Raw genomic sequence first — 23,057 nt, forward strand, 5'->3', positions numbered from 1 at the left:
AGTTCACAATCACAAGTGCTGCGACCACCACCAACAATGGAGAATGGAACAATCTTCTACTGATATTCAAAGACATTATTATCCCTGTCTCATCAACATCTTGGGATCACCAGCGACTACAAACAGTACTGGACTAGCATATACAGTAAATACTGTGATTTACTCTTGTAGCCAAAGGATAGGAACTCCTCTGCTGATTCCCCTAGTCTTGTCCACCATCTACAAGTCAAAAGTCAGGAGTGTGATAGTGTATATGTGCCACTTAGCTGATGAGTGCAGCTCCAAATATCACTTGAGAAGCTTGACACCATCCAGGAAAAAGTACCCCACTTGATTGGTACGACATTGAAACCAATTCACTCTCTCCACTTCAGATGCTCGGTCGCAGCAGTATTTACCATCTACTGGATGCACTGTCGAAAGTACCTTGGATAATGTTTGGGTCAAAATCCAGAAATTATCTCCCTAATGACATTGTGAGTCTGTGTCTTCAGCAACGGTTCAAGAGGGCAGGTCACTACTACCTTTTCAAAGTCACAAGCAATGAACAATAAATGCTGAGTCAGTTGGACACTCTCATATCGCATAATTTTTTTTTAGATTACTTCGTGTGGAAGTAGGCCCTTCAGCCCAACAAGTCCACACCGACCCGCCAAAGTGCAACCCACCCATACCCCTACATATAACACTATAGGCAATTTAGCATAGCCAATTCACCTGACCTGCACATCTTTGGACTGTGGGAGGAAACCGGAGCACCCGGAGGAAACCCACGCAGACACTGGGAGAAGGTGCAAACTCCACACAGTCAGTCGCCTGAGGCGGGAATTGAACCCGGGTCTCTGGTGCTGTGAGGCAGTAGTGCTAACCACCGTGCCGTCCAGTTAAATCAGTCAACATGTGAGGAGGCTTGAGCGAAGCATAAATATTGACAAGGACTGATTTAAGTGAATCCTTTGATCATGGGCTGTATGTAAGATTAGCTCAGAACCAGAACCAGCGCAGCCACTTCCCTTAGATGATGGGTTCAGTCAATCACTTGGCTGACAAATTTCAGCTTTTTTTAATAATGGCAGTATCATTATTGTTACATTCAGGTATCACATTGATGTATAAAACATTTCAGCAGAGTGATTGCTGAAACCAAGGCAAGTGGGTGGAGGTGGTTGTGTGCCTTCTGTTGGAATGACCATCATTATGTGGATTGGGACATTTGGTGGGTTTGGTGCAGGGGGAGGCATGGGATTAGGAGGGTCTTATTTAACCAGTTCGTCACTGGTCTCATCCAATGTCCAGCTGCTTGATCACTGCAATCAGAGAATGTACAAGTAGGAGTCACAGTCAGTACTGCTTCACCATTGGCATATTTTAAGACAATAGGGCACAAAAGTCCTAGCAGACAGTGTTACACTGTCCAAGCTGCTGTCTTTGAACACTTCAAATGAGACCTGGTTTGTACGTGATCCCATCCCATGGCATTAATTCTAAGATAAACAGGAATCCTCTTGAAGTTTGTGGCAGTTTTCTGTGCACTAGTTAGCTGCTATATTTCAGACATGCTGATAATGACTCTACATTGATTCAATAAATCAGACAGGACTTAGAGAAACCATTTGGCCCATCCTATAGGAGCTGGTTCTTTGATCAATTTGCCCATACCTTTGTTTCTTCCTCTTCAAGTATTTGTCAATTTCCTCTTTAAAGATAACAAGAAACTCCAAATTAACATCCAGACTTGAAAAACAAAGGCCCAATTCCCAAGTTGTTTTGATCGGAATGGTACAAGACAGACATCTTATAAACTAGGCAGGGTCTGAACTGCTCTACTCCAGCAAAAGCTCAGCCAAAGTTCGCACGGTGGTTTAATTTGTGAACTCCAGCGATGCTGCGGGGAGAGAAAATCCATGTTCTCTCATCTTGCCATTAAAATAAAAATACTTGTGGAGAGGATCCACTTAATTTTGCAGATGGGTGGGACAGGGAACTCTACATTCTCTTATAATAGAGCATCTGCTGTCAGTTTGACAAGGGAAATGGAGTAAATTGAAGGGAAATGAATGTTTAAAAAAGAGGATGCCCAGATAAAAATATTGAAGTCTGCTAAAAACAGCAAATGCTTGATATGATAAATTATGACTTGCATCAGACATTTAATGATTCTAACAGCAATCCTTAGTGGAATATCTCCACTGAGATAGCACCCAAACCATCCCAGATTTTAGTGCACATTTAACATTATTTTGATGACACATATTCCCTATGAAATAGAATGCCTGTCTGTTATTTTCAAGCAATTTGACATTTTGTTTGATTAATGACTAGGATCATGTATAAAGAATGTCAGCTTGGACATTGGTGTATAGTTGGGAGGCAGAGATCTGCATGGCTGCATCCTGTGAGTAAATCTACTCTCAAGGCAAATAACTAGGAACTGGTGGATGCAGGTATAATTACAACATTTAAAAGACATGTGGAGAAGTGCATGAATGGGAAAGGTTTGTCAGGATATGAGCCAAACACAGGAAGTGGGACTAGTTTGATTTGGGATCGTGGACTCGTTGGACCAAAGTACAATTCTATGACTTTTTGACTGTATAACTGTCTCTCTTTTTTTATACTTCACCATGTGGCTTTGATCTGTTTAACATTCCCTTGACATAGGAGTGTACACTTTGTGAAGAGAGATGTGGTCCATTTTGGATGTTGTCAGCGTAATTCACCCAGGGACTATGCACTTTATTTTGCATTATTCCCATCATGTATAACAGATGATGAGTGAGGGAGTGGATTGGTGATCTAGCCAAGGGTTATAATTACCATCACATTGTGTCCCACTCCTGGTTTCTCACTAACCCCCACACGTTTCAACATTCTGGTCGCTGGCTGATTTTCTGCTGCCATTACAATTGGCCACAAGTGCAATGAAATACTGTCTTTAAAATTAGTGTCTTTTTTTTAATGAGTCTGCTTGTGATGGTGTGGGAAGCTGCAGTGTCCAGCTAAGATTTGACTGACTTTAGCTGTTTTGTCAGCTCCCAAATGATCACAGCCAAGTGAGCAGCTAAACAAATGAAACCATGCATTCCAGAGATGTGCAACGTGTTTATAATAGAAAGAGCTGATCTATGGCCATTGACTTAACAGCTAAATAAATTGGAGGTTGCATAACTGAGCTGAAGCTTGCAGGTGTGAGAATCTTTCACAACTGGTTTCATGTGCTGTTGCGCAGGAGCCTCTCTTGAGGATACTTGTTAGATAGAGTCATAGAGGTGTACAGCACGGAAACAAACCCTTCGGTCCAACCTGTCCATGCTGACCAGATATCCCAACCCAATCTAGTTCCACCTGCCAGCACCCAGCCCATATACCTCCAAACCCTTCCTCTTCACATATCCATCTAGATGCCTTTTAAATGTTGTAATTGTACCAGCCTCCACCACTTCCTCTGGCAGCTCATTCCATACACATCTCATCCTCTGCGTGAAAACGTTGCCCCTTAGGTCTCTATTATATCTTTCCCCTCTCACCCTAAACTTCTGCCCTCTAGTTCTGGACTCCTCAACCCCAGGGAAAAGACTTTGCCTATTTATCCTATCCATGTCCCTCATAATTTTGTAAATCTCCCCTCAGCCTCCAACACTCCAGGGAAAACAGCCCCAGGCTGTTCAGCCTCTCCCTATAGCTCAAATCCTCCAATCCTGGCAACATCCTTGTAAATCTTTTCTGAATCCTTTCAAGTTTCACAACATCTTTCCGATAGGAAGGAGACCAGAATTGCACGCAATATTCCAACAGTGGCCTAACCAATGTCCTGTACAGCCACAACATCCTGAAGAAAAGCTAGGTTTGCTACAAGTTCACTTCACTATCTTCTGGGATGAGGACATTTTACGAAAAAATCTGAAGGCTGTGAACTGTCAGACTAATAAAATCTTTACGAGTCACCATTAACGGATGGAGCGAATGAACTTTTCATAGTGGCGACCCAATCTTAGTCTTATTGGTTTTAATTTCATTGGATGATGGAAGTAACTTGGTGAAAACCTTGGAAAATCCAAGATGTCACTGCCCATTTACATAGCTGTGCAGTTCGAGGTTCAAGCTCCATTGCACACGTGAGCATATCATCTTGCTGACTCTTCAGCACAGTGCTGAGGGAGTTCTGCACATTTGGAGGTTTTGGTTTTCATATCAGACATTAAATCAAGGCCTTGTTAGCACAAAAGTGATCCCTTAGCATTAATCCTGAGAAGTGCAGAGTGTTGTCCTCATGTCCTTTGTTCTTAAACTAACATCACAAGAAACAGACTGAGCAACTGTTTATCTCATTTGCTCTGTTTGAAACCTTGTGCATGTATTGGCTGTGGCGTTTGCTTATTTAACCCCTGTTATCCTACTTCAGAGTAATGCAGTTAATGAAGCTACTAAAATGTAATAAACTGTTTTATGAATGTAAATACTTGCTTCTTCCAACAAACCAACAATTTTGAAGTCAATGACATTGACTGGAATACTATTGATCACATTTTGGCCAAATGGACTGCATTGAACAAATTACTGTTCAATGCAACATTACATTAATCAATTAACTAATTGAATTAATGACACACCACAAATTAACATGATATGGTTTGGTGAGTGCATTTATCATAGTAAAGACACCGGTACAAGTTTCCCAATCAACATTATTTCACCCATTTAAAATAAATAGGTTCACATTGAAGTTGCAGCAATGCAATGAGGCTATCCTCATTGAAAGGATGGCAAAATCAAAAATGGAAATTGGTTGTGTGCTGTTGCTCTGGCTGGGAAATACAGAGCCCTTTGAAATTTGTTTGTTAGGTGGCATGATGGTTACTAGGGGAACGTTTGTTTCACAGCAAGCACTTTCTACACTGATTGGATGAAGTCAGCACAGCTGCTGTGGTCCAAACAGTAAGCTTGTTTGGTCTGGCCCAGATATGGAGTGGAAACAGAGAGTGCGTTGGCTTGGTGCTGCCTTGCAAGCTAAACAATTTACAGTCACAGTACAACATTTCTACCTTCTCTTGGAAAATAAACAAGTTGCAAGGCTATAGGGAAGAGCAAGGATGTGGGACTAATTTGATGAATCTTTTAAAGAGTTGATGCAAACACAATAGGCTGAATAGCTTCCTTTTCTGTTGTGTGGTTTTTCTCTCCTCTGGGTGTTTTATCCAGTCACAGGTATCTCACTCAAGCAGCACAGATAGCTAACTGTGCACATTTCAGCCTGATCCCATCCTTACCCCGCAACTATACTTCGAATAAAGCCCATTCAGGAACAGCCCATTCTTTGCGAACCTCCTCCTCCTCCCAAATCCAAGTCATCAAGGTTAATGATAAGATGCTTTCATTCTCATTGATCTGAATTCCAAACCTAAAGTGTGAAAGTCTGAGTAGCCAGCCAGCTGATAAGTCGTAAAGATAACGTGGTTTGGCCACTTTGCATAAAACACTGGGCAGATCGCAATAGGAGACTTTGACTCATTGTACCAGTTTTAACTCATTCCAAACTCCTACAAATGTACAGAGTTAAAATGTGGATGAGTTTGGATTAAAAACTGAAAGAAGTGTGGATGCTGGAAATCTGAAACAGAAACAGAAATTGCTGGAAAATCTCAGCAAGTCTGACAGCATCTTTGGAGAAAAATCAGAGATTTACACTTCAGGTCCAGTGATCCTTCTTCAGACCTGCTGAGATTTTCCAGCAATTTCTGTTTTTGTTTTGAGTTTGGATAACAAAATTTTCCTGATGCTGAACAAGTTTATGATTTTCACAGACAAGGTAAATAAAAGACATTTTTAAAAAAACTTTTTGTGGATGTACCAACCTTTATTTCTTAAGATAGGCACATACCTTAATTAGCATTTAAGGTCTTTACTGAAAATGTGTTGCTGGAAAAGCGCAGCAGGTCAGGCAGCATCCAAGGACAGGAGACTCGACGTTTCGGGCATGAGCCCTTCTTCAGGAAAGCCAAAGCTGTGGGCCAAGTGCTGGGAAATAGAAAATATTTCAGTTCTAGTTTTTGAGAAGAACAGACTTGTTGGGCTGATGGGTCTCTTTCTTTGCTTAGACCTCTATGACTTGACTCTCAAGTTAGTATGAGGTGGGACTTCCATCCATCTCCAGCAAGGGCTGCTAACTCAAGGGTTGCAAGCAGCTGACCAATCGTAATCCATATGTGCTGCACACTGTGGTGCCAACAGGAATGGTGGCCACTGCTGATATTGCAGGTAGGCCCAAGAAAGTAGCACTATGCTCATTTATCTGGCCTTTAGTCATGCCTGAGATCTCAAACTGGTATTAGTCTGACAGGCCCCAGTGAGGGTGAGAGACGGTAATAGTGAGGTAGAGTTGGACAGGACAGGGGTAAGGTCAGAAAGTCTCAACAAGGAGCAACTCCTCACTCAACCTCCAGCTGCTTCATTTTAACTGGCCAAAAGCCCACACGACACAACTTCGAGGGTTGCTCAGTAAGGGCATGGGTGGACAAATCACTTTCCTTGTTGTTATGATGCTGCAGGAGAGGTGTGGGGGGATTGGTGGCATGCATGTTACTATTACCAGAACACACACATTTACAAGTTCATCCATGTGCTTTCTGATCCATTGTTGAGCTGTTCAGTTTGGCTCAATGAAGCCAATTGTGATCACAGAGTGAAAATGTATTGAGAGAGTAACTGTAACATTGGGCAGTAGTCACAGGGCATCGGAGTGTTAAATGGAAAGAAATTGAAAGGGCAGAACTGAGTAGTGTTGTTGTTCATCATAACTAAGTCATTAGCAGAAAGTATTCAACAAAGCAAACCTCCAAACCATAATTCTTCTAATAACTTTCAACTGTGTCCACTTCATGTTAGCTTCTTTCATATGAAACATTTAAAACTTGGTTATGATGCACCATTGGAAAGAACTGTTTGTCAAATGGTATGGTTTATTTTGTTTTAACAGCATTGTTCATATAAATCATTGACTATCATTCAGATCAATTGAAACAATGATTGACATTTATCATCTGGTATTGTTTCTTCCTCAGTGTGATGATTAATGAGAATAGAAATGCCATATGTGGATCGACACAGTCGTGTTTGTGGGTTCCTAGACATTGAAGAAATCGAAGGCACTGGGAAATTCTTGAGGCGGTATTTTATATTGGACACTTCGGACAATGCGCTATTGTGGTACATGGACAACCCACAGGTTTGTTTTTTGTTACACTATTGTTTGTGCTAAACCCTTTTATTCATAGGGCTGCAGTACATCCAGAGTGTCAGAATTTTGAATACATGATTTACATTGGCCTCGGCTTCTTTACCTGACAGTCTCCTCCAAGTGTCATATCGAAGGCCGAAGGGTCTGTACTGCGGCGTAATGCTTTATAAGTTCCCACCTACTCCCATACCTTGGAGGGAACAATAACAATGCCTTTTGCTCCTTCATTATTCATCAGACTCATTTAAAACTGAGACACAGAGAGTGAGGGGAAGGATCAGATGAAACCTTAATGCATGCCAGCATTTTGGAGTTTTCCTATGAGAAATGATTGAGACAAGGATCAGTTCCTCTTTTGATGACTGGGACCTGAGTTGGCTATTCAGCTTCCCCAAGCTAGTTCTACCATCCAGTGAAATCATGGTTGATCTGTATCTTGAACTCATGTAGCAAGCATTAAGTGGATTTTGTGGCATGTTTTCACACTTGCAGTATTTTGCATAAAGAATTATTTTCGAATTTCTCTTCTGAGACACCTGGCACTGATGTGAAGCTCATACTGTCTTCTCAGACTGCCAAAACCTCAGGTGAATAATCTTTTAACTGTATATTCCAGGGCACTCAAAGGGAAAGAGAAGGTGAGTCATGGCTCCAGAAGCAAAGGTAGCAATAAAGGGGTGATAATGACAGTCCCGGATCTTTCCTGTGGCTTGCCACTTCAACACACGATCCTGCTCCCATGCCCACATGTCTGTCCTTGCCTGCTGCAATGTTCCAGTGAAGCTCAACACAAACTGTAGGAACAGCATCTCCTCTTCCGACTAGGCACGTTGCAGCCTGCCAGTCTCAACATTGAATTCAACAACTTCAGATGATTATCCCATCTCGACTCCACTGTTTTCATTCTGCTCCAAAATTTAATTTCATTTATCTTTATTTAATTTTTTTTTTTCACTGTTCTGTACCTCTTATTTCTTTGTCTCTCTTTCTCTCACTCTCCACTCTCTCATCACCTTTTTTCCTCTCCTCTTCCCCTTTTGCTACTCTTCTCCCCTGTTTTCCATTTTGCCTCTGCTTCACCCATCCCCCCCCATCCCCCATTTATTTTGTCTCACAGCACCGGTTTAAGCTTTGGTCATTCACAGCTCCTAGTCTTCCTATAATCTCTCTATGCACTATCATTATCACCCCTTTATTGCCACCTTTGCTTCTGAAGCCATGACTCACCTTCTCTCAGCCTCGTATAAATACCTCCCCTATTTCTCCCATTTTTTTAGCTTTGACAAAGGGTCAGTTAGACTCGAAACATCTCCTTACAGATGCTGCCAGACATTGAGATTTTCCAGCATTTTCTCTTTTACCTTCAACATATGGTCTAGCTATCACCCATTGTTAATAGCTAACCTGAGAATGCACCTTTTTTAAAAAAAAAAGTTTTGTAATTTACACATAAAAGAAGTGAAACTGTCATGGTATTCAAACAGATGAAAGACTTAACAGACAATCAATTTTTCAATGTATAATTTCAGTTACATCACACTGTAAATTTTTGCTATAAATTCTGTGTGTTAGGATTGAGCCCTCCACTATCACCTGATGAAGGAGTGATGCTCCGAAAGCTAGTGTGCTTCCAATTAAACCTGTTCGACTATAACCTGCTGTTGTGTGATTTTTAACTTTGTACACTCCAGTCCCAACACCGGCATCTCCAAATCGTGATGCAGACAATGTCACACAGGTTTGATTTTCTGCTGCTTGATATAAGCATACCCTTGAGAAGAGGGGAAACATCTATAACCCTGCACTTGACCAAGGCAAGATACAAAAAAGGATAAACTCTCCTTTTGCCTGGAACTTGTATCCCTCATACAAAAGCAAAATACTGCAGATGCTGGAAATCTGAAAGTAAAGTTACAAAGCTCAGCAGGTTTTCTGGCTTGTGTGGAGCAAAAGAAAGATCATGTTTCAGGTCTGTGAATTTTCATCTCAACCATTTTGATGAAAGACCATTGATCAGAAATATTAACCTTGATATTGCTTCTCTTGGTTTGGACAAATTCCAACAATAAAATCTCTTATTTTGTTCACTTGTGATTTGTTATTTTCTTTGCAGCTTCAGTTTTGACATTTTTGTTCAGAAGTTTCTGTGTTTACAGTGTGTGTTTTTGATTGAGCTGAAAAGTCCCAAAAATACATGAATATTCAGAAGTAACACCTCAGACTTAGTCATAAGTGGTCCAGACAAGTCCAGTGCTGGTTAAGAAACATGACCCATTTCTAAATTTAAATTGTCTGGAAAGCTCGGGGATTGTCACACCAGAAAGGTCTCCACCACTACCTCCTCATTTAAATTAAGCTGTGCAAAAATCAATAACAAGACTAGAACAGAAGCCAAGTTTGTGTGGTCAGAGCCTTGTCTGACAAGTCTTTCGTTTGCCACTGATATGTTAGTAGACACAGTTGCAGCTCATCTGACTTTTTTTTAAGGTTATCTTTATCTCACAGTAATATCAGTATCTGTGCCACAATGTATCTTACCTTTTTTTCATCATTTCACTTCACCTCCACCCGACCAACCTCCTGAAGATTACACCTCCCTAACAACAACTTGACTTAAGAGAAAGAACCAAAGAACTGTGGGTGCTGGAAATCAGAAATAGAAACAGAAATTGTTGGGAAAACTCAGCACATTTGATGGCATCTGTGGAGAGAAAGCAGAGTTTATGTTGTGGGTCCAGTAACCCTTCTCAAACATGGAAGAATATGTTCTGAAGGGTAAACCAAAAGAACTGTTGATGCTGTAAGTCAAAAACAAAAACAGAAATTGCTGGAAAAGCTCAACAGGTCAGACAGCATCTGTGAAGAGAAATCAGAAATAAAGTTTCAAGTCCAGTGACCCTTCCTGTTCTGAGGAAGGGTGACTGGACCCTGAAATGTTAACTCTGATTTCTCTTCACAGATACTGCCGACCTGCTGAGCTTTTCCAGCAATTTCTGTTTTTGTTAAGAACTTAGAGTCATCATGTGTACAGCACAGAAACAGACCCTTTGGTCCAACTTGTCCACGCCGACCAGATATCCCAACCTAATGTCGTCCCACCTGTCAGCACCTGGCCTACATCCCTCCAAACCCTTCCTATTCATATACCCATCCAGATGCCTTTTAAATGTTGCAGTTGTACCAGCCTCCACCACTTCATCTGGCAGCTCATTCCATGTATGTACCACCCTCTGCCTGAAAAAGTTGCCCCTTTGGTCCCTCTTATATCTTTCCCCTCTCACCCTAAACCTATGCCCTTTACTCTTGGACTCCCTCACCCCAGGGAAAAGACTTTGTCTATTTATCCTATCCATGCCCCTCATGATTTTATAATCCTCCATGAGGTCACCACTCAGCCTCCGCGCTCCAGGGAAAACAGCCCCAGCCTATTCAACCTCTCCCTTTAGCTCAAATCCTCCAAACCTGACAACATCCTTGTAAAACTTTTCTGAACTCTTTCAAGTTTCACAACATCATTCCGATAGGAAGGAGACCAGATTGCACACAATATTCCAACAGTGACCTAACCAATGTCCTGTATAGCTGCAACATGACCGCCCAACTCCTGTACTCAATGGGTTTTGTCCAATTTAAGTCAAGGCTCTGGATAACTTTTTTTTCGACATGGATGTCAAGTCAAAACAAGAAAGTGAGGAAGATAGAGAAAGCCGCAAAACTGCAGACTAAATTGAGAATGCTTGTGTCTAAATGCAGAGTATACAAGGTTCATGTGATACATGTGCAAGTAGCCACATGGAATAATAATACAATACAACATAAAAAATACAGTTTTGAAGAGATGGCTCCAACAAGAGGATGAAAAGTTGCTTAATATTCCTTGTTACAATATATTCAGATAAAATAGAAATGAAAGGAGGGAAAAAGTGTTCATAAAATCCATTAGATAGCATGAGAATGGGGTATGTACTTGAGAGTTCAAAGTCAGAATCTTATTGGTTCAAATTGATGAACAAGACAGGTGTTCTAACATGGTTAGCTGTAAGCTGCAGACCACCAAAATATTAATGCAATTATGGGGAGTTCCTAAAATTTGGGCAGGAACATTTTTTTGATCAGTGTGTTCCCAGCCCAGAAGAGAAGGGGGCATACCAGGGGACGAAATCTCTTTTTCAATGGAAAATTGCTGGGGAGCAATCACAACATCAGTCCATTTTGCATAACTGTGGGAAAGGACAGGGAAAATTGAAATGTGAACGCACTGAACTGGATGAGGATTAATTTCAGTGAATGGAGAAGGAACGTGGCCCAATGTCTTGACAGGTAAACCAACACAGGGAGGCCTTTGCAGAGATACATTCCCACAAAGGGAGAAAGGAAGGGCATCCAAAGTTAGAATTCCCTAGATGTATGAGGGTGTACTGATTACAACGAAATCCAGAAATGGGAATGATAATCAGTTGCAATGAAGAATATAGAAACTAAAGAAAATAGAGAGGCCAAATAGAATATGGTAACAAATAAAGGAACACTGAAGCCTTTTCATAAACATGTAATTATTAAAATGTGTAGTTAAAGGAAATGTAGGGAAGAAAGGGAACTATAAGCACCTTTTAGTGGAAGCAAAGGACAGGCTGTGTTGTTAAATGAGCAATAGTATCTTCAAACAAGAGGATGCTACTAATAACAGTAAAAAAGATGGGTAGCGGATAAATGGAAAATTTGAGAACAAGGGGGAAATGTCCAAAGTTATTCATGAAAGAAGCACATCCTGTTGAAGAAGAGAACTTTTTCACTCAGTGAGCCATTAGCATCCAGAATACACTGCGTGGAAGTGCGGTGGGACCAAGTTCATTTGAAGCATTCAAAGGGGCAATAGATAATATAATTTTAATATGAGCAATGTACAAGCTTAAGGGGGAATGGCAGGAGTGTGGCACTAAGTTATCATGCTAATTAAGCGAACCTGTACAAACACCCTGGGCTGAAGGGCCATCCCATGCATTGGAACAATTCTCTGGTCAGTTAGGATGATTTGTCTTTTTTTAATTTATTTGCTGAAGCAAGGGTGGTAATCCTGGATGTTGTGGCCATGACAGGCCAATTCAGCTTTCAGCGCTACATGACTTGAGGATTGCAAATTTCACTTCCCTGTTCCTTTTTGAGAGAGGTGTGAAACCTGCAATTCTCGGCCACTCGGCCTGATGTGAGTTGCGAAAACTTTTTGAGGAAATAGGGAGAAAATGATTTGGCATTTGAAAAATTATGGTGTAATAAATGAAAGGTAGTACGCAATTGTGAGAAGAGAATCATGTCCAACTAACTTGATTGAGGTCTTCAACAAGTTAGTGGAGAAGGTTGATGTGGGTGGTGGTGTTCTTGTCTGAATAAACTTTGAAAAGGAATTGTTAGTGTTACATTAAAAGAGACTTGTTGCCAAGTTAAACACAATGGGAAACAGATGACTGTGTAGTATAAAATTGCTGAAGTGGCAGAAAGCAAAGCGTAGTCTTTAATAATTGTTTTAATAATTGGAGGGAAATATGCAGTCATGTACCCCAAGAATGACTATGAAAGCTTAATTTGGATACAGTCGGCACAGTTCATATTTTACAAATAGGATACTCAGCGTACAGAAAATAAAGAGGACAACATGGACAGAATGATGAAATGGCTGTTGAAATTCAACATTGGGAAGTGTGAAGTAATTCATGAGGACTGGCAATATTCAGCTAATTGTGCACTTTGAAAGTGGGGGGATGCAGGAACCAAAATATTTGTGAGTGCACATGCACAAATCTTTGTGAACTTTAGAGGGCTGTTAAAAAGACATGCAAGTGTCTGGGCTTTACAAATAAAAGCAGAGAGTATAAATGCCATAAAATTATGTCATCAGTTTTTAAAATAATTGTTTGGTGCCAGCTTGAATGTTGCACCCAGTCCTTTTCTGAAGGGAGCTTGAGAAATACTTTAGGTATAAAAGTTTCCAGGGAAAGAACATCCATGGGAAAGTTTTCAAACTGAGAAAGGATTGAGAAATCTCAACCAGACAGGCTTTCCTTCAAAGTTCAGATTCTGGAATTGTTTGACAAAATGCCATGTCTGCTACTGCTTACCAGCTGTCTGTGAATAGAGGAAACTTTCCTTTAGAAGGACCAAACTATTTTCTTTTCATAGAAACAAAGGTTTGGTCCACACCAGTAAACAGTTATGGCGATCAAAGTGCTCCAAATTTTCAGTGTACTCAGAGGAAAATACCTTATATGCAGAAAGCTATTGTATGAAGGCAGCTGACTACGCAGTGTAAGGCGAGAATATTACACTTCTCCCTTCATTTTGGATAAACAAAACCAATTGTCGACCAATACTGCAAACCACAATAAATAATAAGGCATTCAGTAACATATCCCCAAGCCAACACTGAAGACGCAGGATTGTGTCCAAGCTGAGATTGCATCTGAAATTAAGTTGCAGACCTGTCTAGGTGTTGGCCATATCTGGTCACTTCAGAATCTGGATGTGGTCAATTTCTGTTTGTGATCAGTAAATGAACAGTGAAAAACAGACACTGGCACTGGACCAGAAGGAATTTCATTACATGTATTGTGTGATTGAATCTGAAAGTATTTCCCATTAACGTGAGTTTGTTTGATTGCAATGGTGACACGACTCCAGCTAGTCAGCAATTTCTGTTTAACAGCACTGAGTTATTGGGCAACAACCTGATCTTAGATTTCAAGTGTGCACACCCTTGGAAAGATACAAGATATTTTTAATGGTGCTCGGAATACAGGTACTGCTGGCAAAACCCAGTTTATTGTTTCATTCCTGGTTAACCTGAGAGACGTGGCAGCTGTCGTGTCACATGAACAGTTGCAGCCATCATGGTGATTCCATCATGCTACAACAACTCGTATTTGTATAGCAGTTTGAATGAAGTTAAATGTTCTGAGGAAGTTCACACATAACCTGGACACCAAACCGTATGAAAGAGATACTGAGGAACCTAGTCAGAGGTTGGTTTAAAGAAATAGTTTTGAGGCTGGTGTCAAAGTGCAACAGTTAAAGTCAGGCCAAAATTTAGAGGAGTATGGCTATTGTGGGGTTGCAGGACTGGAGGAGATCACGGGGTAAAGGAAGGTTGAGCCCTCGGTGGATTCGAAAACAAGGATAAGCATGTTCAAATGAAGGTGTTGCCTGACCAGGAGGCGATATAGGTTGGTGAGTGCCATGTGAAGGGTGAAAGTTACTTGGTGCGAGTTAGAAGATAAGTGGTAGACTCAAACTGTTAAATAAAAGGTTTGAGAATTGTAGCTGAGTTTGAATAAAGGAATCACGTTATCTGTCCAAGCCATTCTGGGCAATTGTCATTGAGATTGTCCAATTGTCTTCAGTGGCAGGGATGATGGAGCTGTGATGTGATACCTAAATAAGCATGGTGAGGTTTAATCATAATATTCAACTTTACATTTTAAATTACCATTTAAAAAATATGGATAACAAAACACTAAAGCCAATCGCTTACTTTGTTTTCTTGAGGTGGGATCTTTCTCTGCACCAATTCAGTGCTGGCAATATCTTACAGCAACATTTACTGCACTGGCTGTGGAACACTTTAAGATAGCAAGAAGATGTTGCGCTTTCAGTGCAAGCGCTCTACCTCTGGTAAATTAACCTTTGGTCGGTAATACATTGGTTCCAAAGACGATTAGTTTTGGAGAGAGGTTTATAAATTAGGATTCTTGCTGCAGTTTGTATGAATAGGAGAATGAGTGGTGACAATTCACTGACAGTCACTCGCGAGTGCTGCATCTGATTGTGAAATGTCACTGTTCAGCCCCAATCTCAGTTGGGAAAAGGGTGAGTGATAAACATAAAGAGGAGTATACAAGATGAGTTTCAAATTGTGCTGATCAGTGTAACATTGGAATCTTTCATTTTCTGGGGTGACGGTCCATCAGAAAACTAGAATCAGATTTTTGTCTTCTATATGTTCACTGTGCAGCTAGCTCTGTTGCTTTTCAATCAGAAATATTTGGATTTAATCCTCACTGCTGAGACTTGAATACAAAAGTCTAGTTGACACGAAAGGAGTGCTGGCACTGCTGACTTTTGGATGAGATCTTAAACTGAAGATCCTAAATTGTCTACACTCGTAAGACATGTCAGGAATTCCATGGTATTATGATTAAGACCAAAACAGTTATCCATAGTGTCATGTTCAACAAAACAGATTATTTAATTTTCTGAACACATTAGCTGCTTTTAGGATCTTTCTGTGCCACATTCTGGCTGCCATATTTCTTACATTACAACAATGACATACTTCAAGAAATATTTTATTGGCTGTAAAAGCCAATGTCTTGTGAGGTGCATTATAAATATAAGTCTTTTGATTCATTCCTATTTGAACTTACTCCCAGTTTGATACCGGTGTTGGCCGAGTGGTATTATTGCTGAATTATTAATGCAGAAACTCAGCTTGTCCCAGAGATCTGGGTTAAAGTCCTATCATGGCAGGTAGTGGTGATTTCAATTTTTAAAAAATTACCAGAATTAAGAATCCAGATTTGAGAGTCTAACAGTGACTGTGACTCCATTGCCGATTGTTGTAAAACCCATCTGATTCACTAATATCCTTTTAGGAAATGAAATATGTCATCCTCACCTGGTCTGGTCTTCATGTAACTCCAGACCCAAGGCAGTGTGGCGAACTCTCAACTGCCCTCCAAGATGGCTCACAGTTCAGGGGCAGCTAGGGATGAGCAATAAATGCTGGCCAGCTAGTGACACCCACATCAAAACAAAAATGGACAGAGTCACACTGGGGCTGTGTCAACTCCATGTCAGACTTTCTGATTAGAGAACTCTTTGTGCGAGGTTCTGTGCTGAGTACAGTCATTTATTAAGTCAGTGTGTTGAGACTTGTGAAATTGGATTATTACTGCATCCTCCCGTCTTGCCCAACAGTGAACTGTAGTATTTTCAACATGTAGATTTGTAATCGTAACTTCCAAGTGGATCTGAGTGTCTGTTATTGAAAAATACATTGGGGTCCAGAGTTTTATAAGTTGTTTCTCGTGTTGCTATGCCTTCCTCCATCTCACCTGCCATCCACTTCTGAAGGTATAGAACATTTCCAGAACTCCTTAGTGTCTTTCTGAACTGCTTATTACTAATTTGAGCTGGTGACTGTGGATACAGCTATTGGCTCGATAAGACATGACAACAAAATCCACATCAGCTTACATGATAGAAATTCACCTTAAATGGTGTTGCAAAATAGGCAAAAGGAAATGGCACGATATTTAAAACTGGCAGCAGGAAAGAAAACTGGGAGCAATGTAACACAGGTCACCAAGATAGATTTAGCACTGCTTTTCATGTTAATGGCAAATTTACAGTGAAATAGTCACAGACACTATATCACAAACACACAGTCGCAAACATTGATACACTAGTGTACCCATACACAGACGTGCTCGCAAGCACACAAACTCACGATTGAACGTGGCATATTGTTGATGTGTATAATTCGTTGACTCTTCAAGTAACCATTTACTCACTGAGAATGGATTGTTGACAATGAGTTGCAGCAACTCAGTCCAGAGGTTCTGTTGGCACAATTAACTTCTCATGAATGACACGGTGAACACTCCTTAAAGGTGAACTCTGTAAAAGGCAAGGTGCACAGCCAGTTATCTTATTGCTGCTTGTTGAGGAATTCTGTTAGCAAATTGGCTGATATCTTTCTAATATTATGAGAGTGACTGGTATTTCAGTGTCTTAGTTTATCTGCCACTGATTTTAAAATCAGAATATCATCTCATCAGTAAATCTTCTCTCTGGTTTGATATTTGAAACCTACACGATTGGAGTTTAACAGACCTACCAGTTTCATTGTTTTACATCCAGAGACCATGTGAGTTTTCTAAAATAATGTTAGGTCAGGAGATAAAATTCCTGTTGCTATTTTTTTACACATCCCACAACATGCTTGCTATCAAAGCACCAATTGTATTTGACTGCCTCAGAACTGGAGAGAAACATTTTTGGTGTGTAACAAATGGCTGCTCAATGAAACGTGTTTTGTAAGTAACTAAAAGCCTCTCTTATTCAAACACCAACTCAACCACTGCAATAGATAATTATAGTACTCACAATCACAATCAGTTTGCAAGCACATCCTACGTAGGAAAGTGAAATCTCATGTGATCAAAGCTCTTTGGTGTATCCTCTCTTTTTTTTAATCTGCTCGCTGTTCAGGATTTCAGCTTTGAAGTGCTGAACATGCAGACAGGCCACCATAGTTTTCTGACAAATTACTGTTAGAAGAAAAACGCTTGTATCCAAGCACAGGTGCTTTGGGTATTATAGGCTCAGTACAGTATAGGCCTTTGAACGTGGGTGTGACCTTGTATTAGCTTATCTCCTCTGTAGCCATGCCAGGAGGAATGAAATGGTTGATGATACCAATCCTAATCACTGTCCTCGACCCCTTTTGGAAATTTTGTACTCGGTATCTATTAGATGAGGTCAGGGACCAAGAATGGTGGTGACTTCTCTTTTGCTCAGGTAGCTGACCCCCATTGATTTCTTTGAGATCCAACAGGTGAAGGTGGACAAGGTGCCAGAGGCATTCAGACCCTTAGTGACAACAGACTAACATAAATCAGCACACTCAAACCAAAAAGGGCTAAATTTCAGCACAAGAAAGGGAGGCATCACTAAATGTATTCACTAAGCAAACAGCACAATCTGTTTCTGGAGTTTTTGGGGGAATATTTTTCACAAAAGTTTGGGTCACTGATATTACAGTGACACTGTTGTTTCAATGGGCCAGTCTCCTGTCCTGTTGTGATTATGAATGGTGCTCAGTACTTAATCTGTTTCAAATCTGTTTGTTTTAGCTACAATCACAATTAAAAATCAGATATCTGCTGGCAAGTACATATCTATGAACACTGAAGAATTAATTTTATAAACTGACATTCCTAGCAGCAGCAAAGAAATTTTCCCTGTGCCTTTATGAAACTGCAAGTTGAAATGAAAAGAATTAATAAGTGTCAGGTGAGCACTTTTTTTCAGGGATGACTCACTTGAACGGACCATGTTGAAATATAGGAGATGCAAATGAGATTGATTTCAATATCTGCCAGCATTCTTAACAAGTGAAACTAAATAATAATATGATAAACTCCCTGAACCTTGGCTTAAGTCCAAGTGTTGTTCACAGTTGGAAACTACCTGTTCTAGCAATTCTCAAACATCTTGTGAGCAAAGCTGCCTTTCTCCTTACATGGCACACACCTATCTCACAATCAACACCACTGGGTTCACATCCCAAAAGTCACTCAAAACCTTCTGACCGATGGAGACTTGATTGTTTTTTTTTGTTTTGGTTGCCCTGGTCTGTTCGGGGTTTCTGAATTAGGACTGACTTTGACACAGTCTGAAACATAACTCCTTCTCCTCTCAAGAATTAGGATTCCATTTTTTTTTCCTGCAATCTGCACATTGGACTGAGCTGAAATGTCTCTATTGACATTTGGGATTTGAGCATCACAGGCAAAGCCAAGATTTGATGTCCATTCCCCCACTGCCCTGTCTGCTATTTTAGCCAGTAGATACCTCACTCATCAACTTCAGAGGGCAGTTGAGTGTAAAGAATGTAGATGAGGAATTAGATATATACATCAGCAGACTCCTTTCTCTGAACAGGCTGGGTTTTAAATATATCTGAAGGCTTCACTTTTTAATTAATAACTTTTACAAGATTTCAATTCCTTTTTTTAATACACCGTGGTCAGCTTATTAACATTGTTCTGGACTTCTGAATTACTGTTCCAGTAAGTGTAACATAATGTCTGTATTACCATATATGGATCACGTGGTGACAAGAAATTTCTTTGAGGAATGCAAGAGAGGGGGTGGGGAAAACCTACAGACACATATGCTTTTAGTTTCTGTATTTTGCTGAAGTTTCTGTGGAGTACCACAGTGGCATCTGATGTGGGCACATTATTACTCGATGAGCTCCTAACTATGGTTTGAATGCCACTGGGAGGTGACACTGAATGGTAATCTGCCGACACCTCTCCTTAGACGATTAGATGGGCATTCAAGTTGCCTACCTCCGGGGAACACAGCAATGTTGGGCAAAGGGCTGATAGGTCTAAAGCATATCACCACAAAGAATCCATTTGAAGAGAAAGGGTGGCAACAGGGTGAAAAAATATGATCATTTGTGGGATTTATTTCATTTATAAAGTACTGGATATCAACAACTAAGAACAGGTTTTGGTTTCATTTTCATGCTGAGATGAATTTAAGTGTGGAATGAAAGACTAGCAGGCAGAAGTGTTCTCCCTAGAATCCTGATAACTCAAGATCTGTAGTAGCTTTATGGTCTGTTCTCTGATCACTGACGTTATTTTAATAATTTCAAAATCCTCCCTTATTTCATAGTTTTAAGTTGACCTCTGGCTTCTTGGGCAAGTGACCACAATTTCTTGGTGAGGAGATGGTTGCAGGCTATTCCAAGAGTAAAAACAGACAAGTGCAATCCTGCCCTCAAACACTCTCAGGAGCTCAAGATAGACTCATGGCGGTTTAGCCAATAATAGAGCTCCAGTATGAGCTCCATCCCAACTATCTCAGCATGCACAGCCCAAATCTGGCCCTTGTTACTGATGAGATCCAAGAGAACCTGCATGAACAAACTTCGATTTTGTCTGATACAGCATGTGTTTTGGAAGAAGATTGAGCTTAGGAAGTTGATGGTTTTGCTACGCTTCAGTTCCCATCATTCAAATACTTCCCCTTTTTTCTCTTCACTCTGCTTCCGAAGTTACAGAAGTGTAGAACTTCCACTCTGGCCCACCTGGCACAGAATGAATGAAGATCAGGGTAAAGGGCTGAGGGAAGGGTTTGTGAGAACATCTCAGGCAGCGGACCTCATTTAAAAACCAGAACCACCATATCCCAGGCTCAGCCCTTCACTGTTAATGCTTTGAAGTGTCTGCTGCTGCACCTAGAACTGGCTTCATTTTTACCTTTCAGCTCACTGAGACTTGCTGGTTTGTTTTAAAAGCTTCAACAATAGTTCCTGAACAGATTCTCATGCCATCAGGTCCATCTTCATTGTGTTTCAGGAAGTGGTTAAGAGATGTTATCCGAGGACATTATTGTAGACTGTCAGCTGACCTTCGAAAGGATCATCTCTTGATCCAGTGTAAATGCAACCTCCTCCACTTTTTGCACTCACTCACACAAACAAACACATACAGAGAGAGCAAGGAATTAACTTCCACATTACTCTGGGTTACAGTACAGTTGTGGGTAATGAGTAATTGTTCTGGTTACAGCTGCAAGCCTTGCTGTTTTACTGTGGTTTCTAATCAGTTGAACAACTCTGAGGAATTCCTCCCCTTCTGCCAACAGTCCTGGAACCATTTATGTCAAAGATAATTCAACACTTTCAGCAGACAGAAGTATTTTTGCTGCCCTTGCTTAATCAAAATTATACCTTAAGAGTATAAAACAAATGAATGTTTGTTTGATTTACTCTTTCACGTTGACCCGGATCTTGCAAGCTCTGCTCGCAAGTGGTTGTGAGTGTGAGTGAGATTGCATATGGTTCACAGCATCTTTACATTTAAAAAAGCTGCTGTCACAGAGTTTTGTCGCTGAGGAGGTGATGGCATGGTGCTATTATTGCTGGAGTAGCATTTCAGAAATTTTGGTGATGTTCTGGGGACATAGATTCAGATCCCACCATGGCAGATTGTGGAACTCAAATTAAATTTAAAAATCTAATGATGGCCAGGAATAGTTGTAAAAATCTCATTGAGTTCATTCATGTCATTTAGGGAAGGAAAGCTGACATCCTGACATAGTCTGGCCTACCTGTGACTCCAGACACTATAGTGATGTGGTTGACTGTCAACTGCCTTCTCAAATAGTGTAGCAAAGTTGTATACATCTGCAAAAAAAAGTCTCAAGAAAGGAATGAACCAGAACTGACCCCTGGCATCAACCTTTGCAGCAGATACAACATTAGCAATGACAATCTCTGGGTCAGCATCCTGGAATTCCCTTCATTGCAGGTCAAACTGCTGCACGTGGACTGCAGCATTTTAAGAAGGCAGCTCATTGCCACCTTCTCAAAGGCAACTAGGGATAATCAATAAATGCTGGCCAACCAGTGAAGTCCACAACCTACAAGTGAATTGAAACAACTTTTTGTTTTGAAGTCCCAGCCTCATCGACCCTGCAAAGTTGTCCTCACTGTTATCTAGGGTTTGTGCCAAAATTGGAGGGCTGTCTCACAGACTGTATTTTGGTGGTAGAAAATATTGGAATATTGGACAAAAAGTTGAAGACCCATTGTGCAGCAGCTTCGGGCGAGAGAGAATTCAGACGAAGTGAAAGTTAGGGAAGAACCCCAGCTTGTTAAATCTCTTCTGGGTGATTATAATACCTCTGTTCTGCTGTCATTCTAGTACGTTTTCATTTGCACCTTCCATTGTTGCCTCAAAATAATTTTCATAACGTGAAGCCCAGGATTCTTGATAATAGTTCAAGTGTGGTCTTGAGAAGGTTCAGTGGATGTCTTAGGTAACACCTCTGTGTTTTGGTTTTGCCTGAGGTGTGGCATCTGATTGGGTTGTAGGAGCTTTTTTTTTATCCATTCATGGGTTAAGGGTATCGCTGGCTCGGGCAATATATCCTGCCCATCCCTAATTGCCCAGAGAGCGTTAAGAGTCAACCATGTTGATGTGGGTCTGGAGTCACATGTAGGCCGGACCAGGTAAGGATGGCAGTTTCCTTCGGGGAAGGACATTAGTGAACCAGAGAGGTTTTCCCATCAATCAGCAATGCATTCATGGTCATCAGTAGACTCTTAATTTCAGACTTATTTTAAAATTCAAATTCCGTCATTTGCATTTGCGGGATTCAAACGCAGGTCCCCAGAAAATGATCTGGGTCTCTGGATTAACAGTCCTAGCAATAATACCACCAGGCCATTGCCTCCCCAAACATAAATGGTAAAAATTCAGCAAGAATGAAATTGGCAGGTATACAAAGTCAATAGTTGTCCCTTCGGAGTCTGGCAATTTATGCCTTGATATTTTTTAGTCACCACTTCAGTTATTATACATCTCTAGATCTAGTGGGATTTAAATGCTGGCGTCCTGCCCCAGAGGTAGTGTCATTGCTCCTGCATGGCTCAGTGGTTAGCACTGCTGCCTCACATCACCAGGGTTCCAGGTTCGATTCCAGCCTCTGGCGACTGACTGTGTGGAGTTTGCACATTCTCCCTGTGTCTGCGTGGGTTTCCGCTGGGTGCTCTGGTTTCCTCCCACAGTCCAAAGATGTGTAGGTCAGGTGGATTGGCCATGCTAAATTGCCCGTTCTGTTAGGTGCATTAGTCAGAGGGAAATAGGTCTGGATGGGTTACTCTTCAGAGGGGCGGTGTGGACTGGTTGGATCAAAGGGCCTGTTTCCACATTGGAGGGAATCTAATCTAAACTTTAGAGTCCTCTGGCAACTCTTGTCGTCTTAAAATATATCTGAAAATGTTATCACAAAATTGAGCAGCTTTTTTTTTCGTCACCAAATCACTCATGGTAATGACTAATTTACTGACTAATTTACATAGGTAAAAACAATGACTGCAGATGCTGGAAACCAGAGTCTAGATTAGAGTGGTGCTGGAAAAACACAGCAGTTCAGGCAGCATCCGAGGAGCAGTAAAATCGACGTTTCAGGCAAAAGCCCTTCATCAGGAATACAGGCAGAGAGCCTGAAGGGTGGGGAGATA

At 40.9% G+C, this 23,057-nt stretch overlaps 1 protein-coding gene across 1 annotated transcript in view; it reads left to right on the forward strand.

Moving 5' to 3' along the window:
* The window catches only part of LOC122543126 (pleckstrin homology domain-containing family A member 2-like), a 106,498-nt gene that overhangs the window by 14,489 nt on the left and 68,952 nt on the right, over positions 1-23,057 (forward strand). The window contains exon 2 of the mRNA XM_043681467.1: positions 7,059-7,222. Coding sequence (XP_043537402.1) covers positions 7,070-7,222 — 153 coding nt within the window. The 5' untranslated portion in view covers positions 7,059-7,069. The remainder of the gene's footprint in view (positions 1-7,058; positions 7,223-23,057) is intronic.

Source organism: Chiloscyllium plagiosum, chromosome 42 (assembly GCF_004010195.1).
Source record: "Chiloscyllium plagiosum isolate BGI_BamShark_2017 chromosome 42, ASM401019v2, whole genome shotgun sequence".
Taxonomy (NCBI): domain Eukaryota; kingdom Metazoa; phylum Chordata; class Chondrichthyes; order Orectolobiformes; family Hemiscylliidae; genus Chiloscyllium; species Chiloscyllium plagiosum.